At 46.7% G+C, this 14,186-nt stretch overlaps 2 protein-coding genes across 7 annotated transcripts; both read right to left on the reverse strand.

Annotated features, from left to right (window-relative positions):
• Positions 1 to 3,142: 3,142 nt before the first annotated feature.
• On the reverse strand, positions 3,143 to 12,365 carry LOC125770041 (SET domain-containing protein SmydA-8). Of its 3 annotated transcripts, none has more exons than XM_049439336.1 (4): positions 12,277 to 12,365; positions 6,959 to 8,120; positions 5,509 to 5,666; positions 3,143 to 5,395 (listed from the first exon to the last, which is right to left on the reverse strand). In XM_049439336.1, exons 1-4 carry the CDS (start codon positions 12,298 to 12,300, stop codon positions 5,264 to 5,266), a joined length of 1,476 nt encoding a protein of 491 aa, XP_049295293.1. In that variant the 5' UTR covers positions 12,301 to 12,365; the 3' UTR covers positions 3,143 to 5,263. The 3 variants fall into 3 exon arrangements, with proteins under 3 accessions (XP_049295293.1, XP_049295217.1, XP_049295390.1); XM_049439260.1 differs by lacking the exon at positions 12,277 to 12,365 and adding an exon at positions 10,015 to 10,299; XM_049439433.1 differs by lacking the exon at positions 12,277 to 12,365 and adding an exon at positions 8,670 to 9,418.
• Positions 12,286 to 14,171, reverse strand: LOC125771449 (zinc carboxypeptidase-like). Of its 4 annotated transcripts, none has more exons than XM_049442300.1 (3): positions 14,017 to 14,171; positions 13,834 to 13,896; positions 12,286 to 13,770 (listed from the first exon to the last, which is right to left on the reverse strand). In XM_049442300.1, the coding sequence occupies exons 2-3, from the start codon at positions 13,838 to 13,840 to the stop codon at positions 12,515 to 12,517; spliced, it is 1,263 nt and encodes a 420-aa protein (XP_049298257.1). In that variant the 5' UTR covers positions 13,841 to 13,896; positions 14,017 to 14,171; the 3' UTR covers positions 12,286 to 12,514. The 4 variants fall into 4 exon arrangements, with proteins under 4 accessions (XP_049298257.1, XP_049298345.1, XP_049298093.1 ...); XM_049442388.1 differs by having other exon boundaries at positions 13,834 to 13,923; XM_049442136.1 differs by having other exon boundaries at positions 12,286 to 13,896.
• Between the last annotated feature and the right edge of the window lie 15 nt (positions 14,172 to 14,186).

The raw sequence follows: 14,186 nt of genomic DNA on the forward strand, positions 1-14,186 counted from the left end.
TCGTGAAGGATTCATGAATCTTTTTGGGAGTCAACTAAGAAGTCATAAGATTCATTGGCCAAAACACAAATCTCATATCAGCATATTAATCGCATTGTCTTCTGAGCTAATAAATTACGACTTTTCAAGGATTCATGAATCTTTTTGGGAGTCAACTAAGAAGTCATAAGATTCATTGGGCACAACACTAATCTCATATCAGCATATTGATCGCATTGTCTGGTGAGCTAATCAACTCCGACTCGTGAAGGATTCATGAATCTTTTTGGGAGTCAACTGAGATTGGGAGTCAAGTTAGATTGACATCTAACTCAATCAAACCATCCAGTTTTTCCCATCCTATTCATTCTTCTTCTGAGGTATCTATAGTTGACTCAAGGTTGACCTATGGTTACACTAGAACCTGATAAGGTTATTTTTAAGATTGTGTTTCCTGTAAGTCTTAAGTTTACTACTATAGACAGCTATCTGAAATATCAATAAATACAAAAACAGTAAAACAATCTGCTTAATATTGATTAGCTTCCCGATTAGTATCAGTAACAGTGAAAAACGATCAAATGAATATTAGTGTACAGTCAAAATGAAAAAAAATCGCTAACTGCTCAAAGTATCCCTTCAACTGACATAAGGCTTAAGTGTTTGTAGAACCTTCATCCCAAATCTGATTATAATCGGTTTAGTCAAATTTCAGAACCGTACTAAAAAAGGAGTATAGTGTAGCAAAGGAACAGAGATCTTTTATATTCCATTACAAAAAGCCAAAAAAAAGTATAAGCACCGCGTCGCAGACATTCTGGTCGTTTCTCCAACACCATAATACACAACGAAATGCTACCTCACCATCGTAACAAAAGCAATAAAAGAAAAAAATAAAAACCCGACAAATACACTAACATTCCACCTGCTCTCGACGGGTAAAACATCTTAATGAAACGATAATGTCGCGAGTCACAGATTCCATGTTTTCTCTTGACTCGCTGATGAATATTAACGATTAATGTGAAAATGCGGTGAATATGGCGTGGGAATGGAGAGAGGGGAGAGAAGAAGGGGGCAAGGGTGAGTGGTAATAAGAAGGACATGAAAGGGAAAAAACAAATAACGGCAAGCCCGTTAGCGTGTTGTCGCCTCGGGCGGGTGCCGCACATTGCTACTAAACCGACCAATCGAACCGAACACCACGTACCCATGGCTACCGATTTACCTACCATCCTACATTTTGTGGAGAATTTCACTTACTTCCTCCTTCTCTCCTCTTTTCCGCCCCGCATTTATACTTCTCCAGTTGAAAGTGCGATGGAACTTAGATCCTATTCGACTGGGGGGTGTGAAAGAGGAGGGGGATGGGGGTGTAGGGGGAGAGATTTGGTGAGCGAGAGGTTATTCGTTTTCAGCGACGTGCCCTCACTGTGCCGGATGTATGAATTTATTTATTATCTGCTCGATTTTCTTTCTGCAAAGCGTTTTAGAATTTTTCTTACGCTTTTGCAAAATATGTCGATTAAAATTGTAAGCAGAAGAGGGGGTGAGGCAAGCGGGGGGAGGGAGGAAAATTGGAAGAAAGCAGTTACAAAATATAGAAGATGCGAAAATAGTCCAGATGTGCCGATAAGCATTCTTACGGTAAGACGCTGTACTATGGTTACCGTGAAAATGCTGCACCTACTCGAAACGTAATAAAAACGTGATACAGTACATTGTGCGCCAATTTCATGGTGGAAATGCATTTTCATTTTGTTATTTTTGTAATGGAATTTCATATTTTCTTCCAATCGAAGCGTGTATCGAAACTTTCCAATACCGCTTCACAGACCGATCACTAGCGGACGTAGAACTATTGAATACATTTTTGGTGCCTTGACCAGGATCCACTTAAGAGTGTGCAGTCCACACATAGAGGCGTTATAGGTATTTTCTTCTAAATATTTTTTTTGTCGTTTCTAATCACAACTGTACATGAAAATTTTGTCCAATTGCGTACAGCCATCGTCGCACACTGTGCCATCCGGAAGTCAATGAATCACTTACGATTCGTCTCGATAAACCGGCCACGATGGGCTGCCCATGGCGCGGCTACTCCAATGAAGACGATCACCATGGATAAGGATTTGCGTTCTGGTGCCACCACCATCCTCCTCTTCGACCACTTCAAAGATGGTCGAAATTTATTGCTTTAAAATTCATCGAAAAAGCTAAAACCGTTTAGCCGGTACGGTGGAGAATGGGACCTTAATCAGCGACCTTCCCCCCACCCCCCCGAGTGGGCCGAAACGGTCCGTTGTGAACGTAAACAACCGAAGGGAAGGAGAATATTGAAACACACAAAATAAAAATGAAAAAAAAACTAGACCCGTAGAACGGGTTGGGTGAGGAGGGGGCGGGCGGCAAAAAAAATGGGCGATGAAGATACCCATCACTAAAGCCCGAAAGCTTTATCCATTTTCGGTGCTCCAGATACGCTCAAGCACCGTTTGGACGTCCCGTTGCGTTCGTTCCGCACGAAGGTGGGGTGAGTTATTATTTTTTTTTCACGGGGTGAGAATGGTAAATGGTAAGGTACGCGTCTTTTAAACGCGTCCAAAAGTGAAACAAACGGACCAAAATGAACATGAAACCAACACGTGGGAACGGGCCAAAAATACAAAGAAAACAACAACAAAAAGACAAGGTAAAAAGCTTTTGAGAAGAGCGAAAAAAAAGCTGTGGAAAACGACCTGTTTAATGACGTGCCTATTAAGGAAGGCTTTATAAAGTGTGCTGCAAGCGTACAGGTGGGCGAAGGGGGGGAAGATTTTTACAAAAAAGCCCCCTTCGCGCGTTTTTCGACACTTTTCCTGCTCCTGGAGCGAACAGGAGAGACAAAACACGGTTTGCAGCTTTTAGTACACGTAACAGCCGAATAAAATCGCCTAAATGTAGGCAACGCATGAGGTGAATTTAATATTTTTCTACCACAATACTGTGCGTAAGGGTGCTTTTGGGGCAAAAAGTTTCTCAATGTCACGTTACGGGGTTTGAAGGTGTTTTTTTTTTGGGGGGGGTACTAGCATCGATACACTCATACTTCGCGGGGTGAGAGTTAAATCCATCTGCCGGTTTTGGGGTAGAACACATTATGCGAAGGCTTGTTTTCGCCTTTGGGGGGAATTTTTTTTTGGCACGTACTTTACACTGTTACCTGTGTACTCGGCACCAGTAATTGTTGCTTCGTTATACCTTTCCATTCCCACTGTCCCACTGTTGCTAAGAAGCTTTCGGTTTGTTTGTTGGTTTTTGTTTTATTTTCTTTTCTGTTTTTGTTTGCCGTTTTAAGACTTTTCCCTCAGCGTGCCGTCAAACGTCTTCAAGCGTGTAATGCCACGAGATATGCTAAATTGATTAATTGTACGCTCGCGCACGGAATACGTTACGCGATACCGGTCGGGCGAACACACAAGAATTCGTGATGAGGATTAGAGCAAGGTACTCACCTAGAGATATCTGCCCACCCGGCTCCATACCGGGGGAGCATTTGTGAAGCAGGCAAGGAAATGATTGCTTTCCTCATTCACGCTTTTGCTAAATATGTTTTCGGTTCGGAATGGGAACGAAGGATTTATACGAATATGGTGTGAAATTAAACTCAAAACATGAAAGAAAGCATTTTTTTTGTTTCTAAGCTACCACCGAAAGACAGTAAAAATGCGTAGGTCTTTACTTATCTAGCTTCGCTCATATCAACCAAATGCAAAACATGTTTTCTTTTTCACACGACTAAGATTATGGTTTGTTGGCACGCAAATAACAAACGTTTTATGCCATCATATAAAGGTAAAAAAAAATGTTTATTGTTTGTTTCTATCGCTTTAATACAGTTCCATTTCGTCCAACTTTCCTTTGTGTACTAATAACAAAATTACACCTGACGTGCGGATTGCATACCTAGCGGCGTTAAAATTCGAAAGGAAATCTAGAAAAAAACTAGCAGAACAAAGGAAACCGAAAGGGTGTAAAGGGGATATTTTTAGCAGTAATTTGTCTTTTCCCCACCGTCGTCTAGGGGTGGGTATCGTGTGGATGGCAAATGTGCGTGGGCCAACTAAAACCATTGCGAATATAACACGTCACCTGGTAGCGTGTAAATAGCACTTCCGGTGTTTTAATATCACCGATACCAAAACAACTGCTGATGTCGAACGGAACAAATCTGTGTCACATGAAGCCGTTCGTGAGGAGCTGATATTAAGCTTAAACGTTTCTGTAAAGTTCAATGTGTGTTGAACAACGCTTAACCCACCTGTACACACGGCTTCTTATTTAATGTTCGTTTGTGTATGCACATTGAACAGTCCAAAGGTTACGAACGCAGTAAAAATAAAGCAAAATAATCAGCGAACAACTACAGTGCGTTACATAAATATATGGGTACTTGATTTTAAGAAAAAAACGAAAAAAATACTAAACATTTTCTATTAAAATCTTCTTAATAAAAAGAAAATATATAAAAGCGTGCGTATATAAAATATTATTTTTTCGTATTTTTTGTTTTTTTAATTTTCATTCATACAATAATATTTTTCTAACATCATGAATAAAATTTAAAAAAATCTAACATCAACCTAAACCTGTTTTGTTTGATTGTAATAAAAATAACCGACCGTATAGTTATGTTACGCACTGTATTGCCGTGTTGTACAATGCTTGGCAAACCTCCAGTTTATTTCACCGTCCACGCATTTCTCCGTTGGTGAATGTTAGTCCTTGAACGTCCTTGATTTGGTAAGTGAATTTTCACACGTTAGCGCACACAACAACCGTCCACTTTCTTCCCTTCCCACGCTCTCCTTAACCGCATTACACGCCATCATCGATAATCGCTCTGCTGGAAAAGATCGCTCGTCGCGCCACCACAGAACGGAAGCACTTGGGAAAGAAGGTATGGTTCAGCCCCAAAAAAAAGAAGGGATTTATTCTCAAGCACCCGGTCAATCATCGAACAACACAATCCTCTTCCGAAGGGTGTGCGATAAATCCGGTGGAGGTAGGGAGTAGGAGGCGGGGGTGGGGATGAAGGTAAAGTAGCACTAAACCAGCCCCCATTGCCGATTGTGAACAAATCGTACCACACACCACCTGCTGTTGTTCCTGTCTGGTTGGTTGGGTGTGTGGTTGGGAGGATAAAGGAGAATATGCGAGTTAGAGGGAAGTGTGACATCGATTACCGGACACACTTTTGGGGAGGGTTGGGGGGGGGGGTTGTCCTGCACGGTCGAGTGGCGGTTTACGAACAATAAAGGGGACCCTTTTCACTAACCACACTATCACCAAAGCTGCTGACGTCCACAGTTGGATCCGTTTTGGCAATGCGTTCGAGTTCGGTCCGCACCGTACACCATTCCTGTCGCTCGGGGTCCTGCCGGGAACGGAGTGCGGGAAGAAATAATGTGTATCATTATGAAGCCACCGAACTGATTGGGGTTTTTCTTTTTGGTGGGGTTTGGTGGATAGTTTGCTGCTTGTACTAACCGATAAGACACCGAGCGAATGAAGTGCACCGAGCGCGGTCCCAAGTTCCAGCAGTAGCTTCGTGCGGAAGGTACCGTAACCGGGTTCGAGTCGGTCAGCCACCGCAAGCAAATCCCGACACAGCTCTATCGTGCGCCGAGTGGAAGTTTCTGATGGTGCTGAAACGAGAGCGAGAGAGAGAGAGAGAGAGAGAAAGAGAGAGGGATAGTTACAAAAAAAATCCCAATAATCGAGTGTGTCGTGTATTACGAGTAGTGATGTGCGCTCCGGAGTGCACCGGAGCCGTGGATCCGGAGCTGTGAGTCCGGAGCCGGCTTCGAAGCCGTGGTTCCGGAGCCGTGAGTCCGGAGCCGTGGTTCCGGAGCCATGGTTCCGGAGCCATGGTTCCGGAGCCGTAAGTCCAGACCCGGCTCCGGAGCCGTGAATCCGGAGCCATGAGTCCGGAGCCGTGGATTCGGAGCTGTGAGTCCGGAGCCGGCTTCGAAGCCGTGAGTCCGGAGCCGTGGTTCCGGAGCCATGGTTCCGGAGCCGTGAATCCAGAGCCGTGGGTCCGGAGCCGTGGTTCTGGAGCCGTGAGTCCGGAGCTGCCTCCGAAGCCGTGGGTCCGGAGCCGGCTCCGGAGCCATGAGGCCGGAGCTGGCTTCGGAGCCGTGGATCCGGAGCCGTGGATCCGGAGCCGTGGATCCGGAACCGTCGATCCGGAGCCATTGTTCCGGAGCCGTGGTTCTGGAGCCGTGAGTCCGGAGCTGCCTCCGAAGCCGGCTCCGGAGCCATGAGTCCGAAGCTGGCTTCGGAGCCGTGGATCAGGAGCCGTGGTTCTGGAGCCGTGAGTCCGGAGCCGTGGTTCCGGAGCCATGGTTCCGGAGCCGTGAGTCCGGAGCCGTGGTTCCGGAGCCATGGTTCCGGAGCCGTGAGTCCGGAGCCGGCTTCGAAGCCGTGGATCCAGAGCCATGAGTCCGGAGCCGTGGATTCCGAGCTGCGAGTCCGGAGCCGGCTTTGAAGCCGTGGTTCCGGAGCCATGAGTCCGGAGCCGTGGTTCCGAAGCCATGGTTCCGGAGCCGTGAATCCAGAGCCGGCTCCGGAGCCGTGGATCCAGAGCCGTGGGTCCGGAGCCGTGGTTCTGGAGCCGTGAGTCCGGAGCTGGCTCCGAAGCCGTGGATCCGGAGCCTTAGGTCCGGAGCTGGCTTCAGAGCCGTGGATCCGGAGCCGTGGATCCGGAGCCGTGAATCCGGAGCCGTGATTCCGAAGCCATGGTTCCGGAGCCGGCTCCGGAGCAGTGGATCCAGAGCCGTGGGTCCGAAGCCGTGGATCCGGAACCGTGGAACCGAAGCCGTGGATCCGAAGCCGTGAGTCCGGAGCCGGCTCCCAAGCAATGGATCCGGAGCCGTGAGTCCGGAGCCGTTTTTCCCATCACTAATTACGAGTGACTTCATCGGCGGGTATCATTTACCTTTCGTCATGCGATTTGTCGTGCGGCCGCTGCTTAGCAGCTGCGTAAGCGCATATTTTGCCTGCAGTATGTAAGCATTCCAGCGATGAAGCGTTGATTCGTGACGGACAAGAAACGATTCATACGCAGCCGGATCGGTACGGTCTAGGGCGAGCAATTCCTGCTGCAACTGTTCACAGCGTGCCACATACTGTTCCGGCCGTTCCTGGTACGAACAGCGCCGGTTTTGACAGCGCCAAACCGACCGATAGTTGGTCGGCTCGACAGCCAGCACCAGGCTCGGTGTACGGCGACAGTTCGGGCAGCGGAAACCGCTCGCCTCGGTACCGTGCTCGGTTGGATCGGTACACCGTTCACAGGCACAGTCGAAACATTTCGCCTGCCGAAGTGCTAGCCGGCGCTGAACCGTACCGAGCAGCGGTTGCGTGTAGGACGCATGGATGACGGCACCCTCGGGAATGTCAACCGTAGCCACCAGCACCATATGCAGACGGTCATCAAAGTAGTGCTTCGTGTTGGGTCGACAGTCGTGGGACAGCATGGCACCCAGCGGATAGAGTCCACGCACCTTTACATGCTGGTCGGGCAGCCGGATCTCGTAACAGTTCGTATCGAGGATCGCACTGAGCTGTAGCACGGTCTGCTCACTGTACTGCTGCAGGCCAAGTACCTTACGCACGAACGGTACCAGATTCGAGCGCAACACACCGTACAGTGGGCTTGCTAACCGTTCGGTTAGATGCGATTCAAACCCTTGCACCGTTGCATACCTTTCAGGCGCATTACGCTCCAGCAGCAGTACACGCAACGGTACAATCACACAGTACGCCGACTCACGATGTTCCGGATTGGATGGATGCGGACGTATATTCGGCCGATAGCCACTGGCAGCCAGTACAGCACACTCGGTACGATGTTGGGCCGATTCTTCACACGTTGGGCCACACAGTGGCCAACCGCAACGGCCGCACTCATGGAAACGATCCGCACCGCTGCCTGACTGCTGTAACAGCGGCATCAGATTACGATTGCAGCCAAGACACAGTGGCACATTCGCTATCTTCGGCCCGACAGCGTACGGTTCGTCACGGTATATTATCTCACCCTGCTTGATGTGTCGCGTTGCCACCAAATGGCGCCCGAGACGATCATTGCGCACCACCTGCGAAGGTAAAGGTGAAATTGATTTAATATTTCCAGCAAAGCGTATAGCTGTACTCCGTACTCAAAAACGACTAAATGTATGAACACTTGTAACAGTGAGTCGTTACCGACATTCGTTAGTGATTTACAATTAACTTCAAAATAAAAATTGCATACTTCCAGGCGTTCTTGGGCCTGTCATTTGTGACTTTCCTAGACCTGTAGCAGGATAGTGAGTCCCAAGTAGTAACAGGATATCTACTAGTCTTCAATATGATTCAGATCAATCGGATCTTTACCTTCATCCTTAGAGTGGAGCCCATCGGTAGCTACATTCTTAGAGTGAGAAAAAATCGAAAGCTATTCGACATATCAATCGACTTAATATATACACCCTTTACGTTCGTTATTCATTTTGATGCCTTAATTAAGATTTTTTTTTTGGTTTCTTTTTTCCACGAAAGCATACCCCGAGCCAAGTTCTAACGCTGTTAATGAGCTCTTTCTGTTCAAGTTTATTCCGGCCAAATATGGCAATCTCGTTAGCCGGTGTTAAAGAAATTCTCACCACAATTTTGTGATGAGACTTCATGGTGCCGCCTTCGGTTGATGTGAAGAAATTGATAATACCTCAACCCGCTCCAGCACTCATCACTTCATCCAGGCACTCCCGAAACTCAATTTTGTTGTATAAAAATACACACACACACATATACACACTTCTTTGCACGCACAATATGAAGTCGATTAAATAATCCTTCTTCCTCGTGTCGCTCGATCTAGAAACCGAGCGCCAGTTTAGCCACCCTTTCGGGGTTTTGATGCGTGCCATTACATTGTCACATTCGTCCCTGCCTGCCAGCATTACGTTAAGGTGTATACACACACCCATACACACACATACGCGCCCCCCGTTTTTTTCCTTTGCTCTCGGTGCCCTTAATCGGTACGTTAAGGCATGATGGCAATTTAAAGAACTTGATAGAAGAATTTGTCATCCTGCAACATTGTTTGCGGTACTAAGGTTTCAAAAAATAGACTCACACGCGCACCGAACACTTCTTAGCGTGCGTACACACATACAGCCACACACACATACACACAGGCTTGCACGTTTATCAGCCAAATCCGGTTGTAATGGGGTTTTTTGTAGCTTTCCCGGATTAAATCCGCTTCCGAGGAGCGGACCGAAAACATGGACCAACTCCCACGTGGATGGCAAATGGAAATGAGACACGGCGAATTCATTAACTTTTGCTTTCACACTTCACGTGGCGTGGATAGGAAGGGAGGTATGGGAGGAAGGTGTTACGGTAGGTGTAATAGACTTACAGCGACGGTTTCAAGGGCCTACAGTGTGTGAAAGTTTGGCCGTGATTTTAATACATCCACGAATTGAATATATCTCGTCCTAACATTTCACACCGCTGGCAGGACATACTGGAGGTGAAATATTTAAAATTTTCACTCTTATTTGTTTTGCTGATTTGGAGTCAATTCGCATCTTAGCGAATTGTTATCCAATATCCAATGTCTGCTAAAGCAATTGAGACCAAAACGACCAGGGAACATTTCATTCTGCAGCTTTTCCAACTAACCCAAATGATCTTGCTGCTTCGAACACATCGTCATCACATCGAAGTCATTTTTTTTTCTTCAAAAAGCTGACGGACTATTTGTATCTCGTCACAGTCTGCCAAACTTCTGAGCTGATGATTTTTATTTTCCTCCACCCCTTTCGTAGTTACTAATTTGTCTCGTTTGTCAACGGTACTGGCAGAAAGAAACTCCCCCGCTCAACAAAGAGAAGAAAAAAAACTTGACGTAATTGTGGCTGTCACTCCAAGGAAACGTGTGTCTTTTTCACCCCCCCTCCTTTCGCACCTTTCTGTTTCTTTCGGTCGCTCACTCACTTTAAACCGACGGCACTGGTTACGGTGCTGGGTCTTCCAATCGGCCCGTTGGTGGTCGCGACCACAGTAGGCAACCTGCTGACAGCCCGCACAGCGATGCGCCGCTGGAGCGCTACAGACCTGGCAGAGAGATGTCATCACTGCTCGCACTGCTGGTCGCACTGACTGACGATGGATCGTATGCGCGACCGGACCGATCTGCGGCGAACAAACCGGACCCACCACGCTGCCCATCAGCAATCGAAGGCAGAGTTGAAGTGCAGTGAGGTACGGTTCTTATATGCGCGCGAAGAAATTCAATACCCCACGCGACAGAGGAGATCTCAATGCGTTTTCATCATTTCTAGCCTTTGCACTAGCTGTTTATTTTCAACACGTTTTTTATAGTCAAACACGTAATAAGGACATGAAGACTTCCTGGATGCGAATTCTGAGGATTTTAGATAAAGGAACTTGCGATGGAACTTGCGATGGAATTGGGGGAAAAACGCTGAACGCTGAGACTTCCGGGATAGTAATCCTGAGGTTTTTAGACGAGAGTACTTCTGATAGAATTTATTGGGGAAAAAACGCTGAACGCTGAGACTTCCCGGATAGTAATTCTGAGGTTTTTAGACGATAGAACTTCTGATTAGTGGTGGGAACTCCGGAGTGGATTCATGAATCCGACTCCTACTTATAAAAACCGGAGTATACTCTGAAGTAAATACTCCGGATTAATCCGATTATAATGCCGGAGTTACTCCGGAGTATACTCTGGAATGTTTCGGAGTCGGATTACTCCGACTCCAGGAAAATTGAAAATTTATCCATCAGTATTTTCGATGGAATTTTTGGGTGAAAATGGGTTGAACAGCTTGTACAATCGGTTATATGACACCCGAATAGTTGCCTTTCCACTGTATACTACTTTATATAGCGCGAAGAAACGCATTCGCCACCCCTCAAGGGTTTGGAGCGTAGCAAAGTTGGCTAAGCCGTGTGAGTATAGTGCGCCGGCGCTCTATTGATGGGGGTGGCAGCAAACGTTTGGACGGCCGTTGATATGTGCCGTTCAAAATTCTGTTGCAATGCAGCATATGTATAAATATAACCGTCCATAGGGAGAAAGATGGGGCACAAGATTTGTCGACCATCCGTTCATAGTGCGGAACTTATACATTTCATCACCTTTCTCACTCGCGCATCAGACACAATCATTCTTCACTTTTACTCATTTCACCCTCCAATGCCTTCCGAAGCACACAACAACAGGCGACATTACACACAGGGCGCTCATTAACATGCTGCAAAGTTATTCCAAATCAGCTGTCTTCCGTACGAACCCATCATAATGGCGTCGTACCATCTGACCGTTATGAGTGCTATTTTCAACACGTGTCACAAAGCATGCCGCAACGTGTTGCTGATACAGTACCAGATAATTAGACAAGATGTAGTAAACCGATGCCCTAAACTAACCGCAATTAACTCTACCGTTTGTCTGTTCTCTATTAAAATTACTTCTAATTAATATAATTTTTTGTCTCTCTCACTCTGCTTTATGAATGCTACTCCTAATGCTACTTTTGCGATTTCTGTGTCTGTTTCATTCGGTGCGTTTAGCACTGACTCGTAAACTGTCGCTATTTATGTACAAACGATAAAACCCAGCATATGTTAATTCCGTCTACAGGCACCTTAACACTGCGCTGAACAAAACGACGCCGCAACGCATATTTGCATCCATTTTCAACTACATGCTACAAAGTAAGGCTTTTGTATGTAAATTATTTTAAACTACAGTTCCATGACGTCAGTTGCAGGATGCAACCGTTTTTGCCCGAACAGTTGTTTGCCTTTTTTTTTTTGGGTTAGCTACGATTGCTTTACGTGACCCGAATTATAATGCGGAGTGGGAAAATGGCTCAGCCGTCATACAATATAACTATTTTTGCACATCATCGCCCTTGTTTTTTGGCATACCGCATCTCGACCTGATGGATGCTTCCTCCAGCATCTAACGTCCTACAGTTACTGGAGCAAATGTTGACTCTCGTTTCATGCAGTGTTTTAACTTAATGCATAGCGGTTTACGAAAAGTTATCTTGTTTTAGAGTTACGTTTTAGAGTTACGGAAAATTTAATCCAACTCTTAATATTCAAGCATGTAGTAGACATGTTTAAAATATACAAAAGCTATTTTTTTTAAATATGTAATATATCACTAGCGAAATAATTAAAAAAAAATATTTTCAGATGTAACCTTAACCGAACACTTACTATACGATATAGCTTATTCTCCATCGATGTTTGCTTCCTTTTTCGTTGTTATTACTTTTTACTTATTTGGTCACAAATTTTCACCTAACTCAGTTGCGTTATCACGTCGGCACGGGTTGCGCTTGCCAACAAAGCTAATCAATAAAAATCGCGTATAAATTTAGCCACGCGCCGTGATCAATGAGCGGCACACAGTTGGTGGCTTCGGATGGATAGCGATAGGTACACGAAGATATTTTTATTTCGCTCCAATCACCTTCACGCTGTCGTCGTAGTAACCGAGCCGTGCCGCTTCACGCACAATCGCTACAAAGGCAGCGAGCGTTTCCCGACCGACCGGCAGTATCTGGTCCGCCGGCAGGATGAACATGTCGGTCGAGTCCGGTGGTCCGCGTAGCTCGAACGTCAGGGACACGGGTACGCCGCCGGGCCGGTACGCCCAATCGATCGAACCACCGCTGGACGGGTAGATGGTTTCGTGCTTACTACCGCCCCGGTACACTGTCCCGTTCACGGCCGTCAGTGCCTCGATCGCTCGATCCGTGATCAGCTGCAGATCGTCATAGTTCGGGATCTTTTCCGCGGTGTGACCGTACGGGAACATGAGCAGCTGCGAGTACGAATGCAGTGCAATGTACGTCCGGATGCGGGCTGGTCCAATGTTTGCACGCAGAAAATCCGCAAGCGCAATCGATTCCGGTTCGGAGAATGCGTCACTGCCGGAAAAGTCGTAACTGCACGGATCGTCACTCGACCCGGTACCGCCCCAGTTGCTGTCGAAGTTACGGTTCAAATCGACACCCCGGCACAGCCCGTACGGCTTGCGATTCTTACGCCAAAGCCGATCCCCAGTAAAGGTAAACCGATAACCGTCCGGGTTGACGATCGGGAAGAAATACCAATCGTACGCGGTACCGATCTCCCGTACGGTTGGATCCTCCGACGTGATTAGCTCGTGCAGCAGAAACGTTGCAGTTGCCGGTGAAATCCACTCCCGCGCATGTATTCCACCTTCCACCACGATCGCTTTATTGTCCGGACGGCGCGAAAGCTTTACACCCTTGATGGGGCGACCTTCGTAGCTCTTGCCAATTTCAACTATGCTTACAAACTCAGGATATCGGCGCGAAAGCATATCCATCCATGCGTAAATCGTTTCCAGCTGATAGTAATGCTGCCAATCCAACTCGACCGGATCCGTTGTGATCGGTTTTACCGTGGTCGCTTCACGATCTATCAACTGCTGCATGTTGCGTACCAGCAACCGGCCATTTACTGCGTGCAGCGCGAGAAGATCCTCAAAATCGGCCACCTTGCTGGCGGACACCATTATCGTGAGCTGTTGGCCGGGTTGCCGTGCATGTCCATAGAACGTGCAACTATCACTCTTTGCTTCCAGCTGTTGAAAAAGCTCCACATGATCCTCCGTGTCGAGCTCGACACGATACAACCGGTAGTGATCGTACCGTGCGGCACTATCCCCAGCTACATCACCTTCAATCGGTAGAACAAAAGCAATTAAAGCAAGCAGCACAAAGTGAATGGGAACTGTTTTACCAGACATCTTGCTGGGGACTGAAGCGTTCAATTTCCGTACGGTCTGATGTTGTACGTTTCAACCTACAAAAGAAATCAATCAAATTGCACCTGTAAAGTGAACGATTATCAGGCAATTTTTCTTTTTCCTACGTTCGTATTAAACCTGAATGCTTTGAACAAGAACTATCTTATCTTACCAACCTGTTGTGGGAACGTTTCACAATTGAGCATCAAAATGCGAAGAATGACTAGGATTAAAACACGCACAGCAACCGTCGTATCTCCTTTATCTCGCGGATGCTGTATAAAATGTAAATAAATAAACCGTCCTTTTGCTTGGCGATGCGCTGTACTAAAACCATTGCAGGCGT

The sequence above is a fragment of the Anopheles funestus genome, chromosome X, assembly GCF_943734845.2.
Source record: "Anopheles funestus chromosome X, idAnoFuneDA-416_04, whole genome shotgun sequence".
NCBI classification, from domain to species: Eukaryota; Metazoa; Arthropoda; class Insecta; order Diptera; family Culicidae; genus Anopheles; species Anopheles funestus.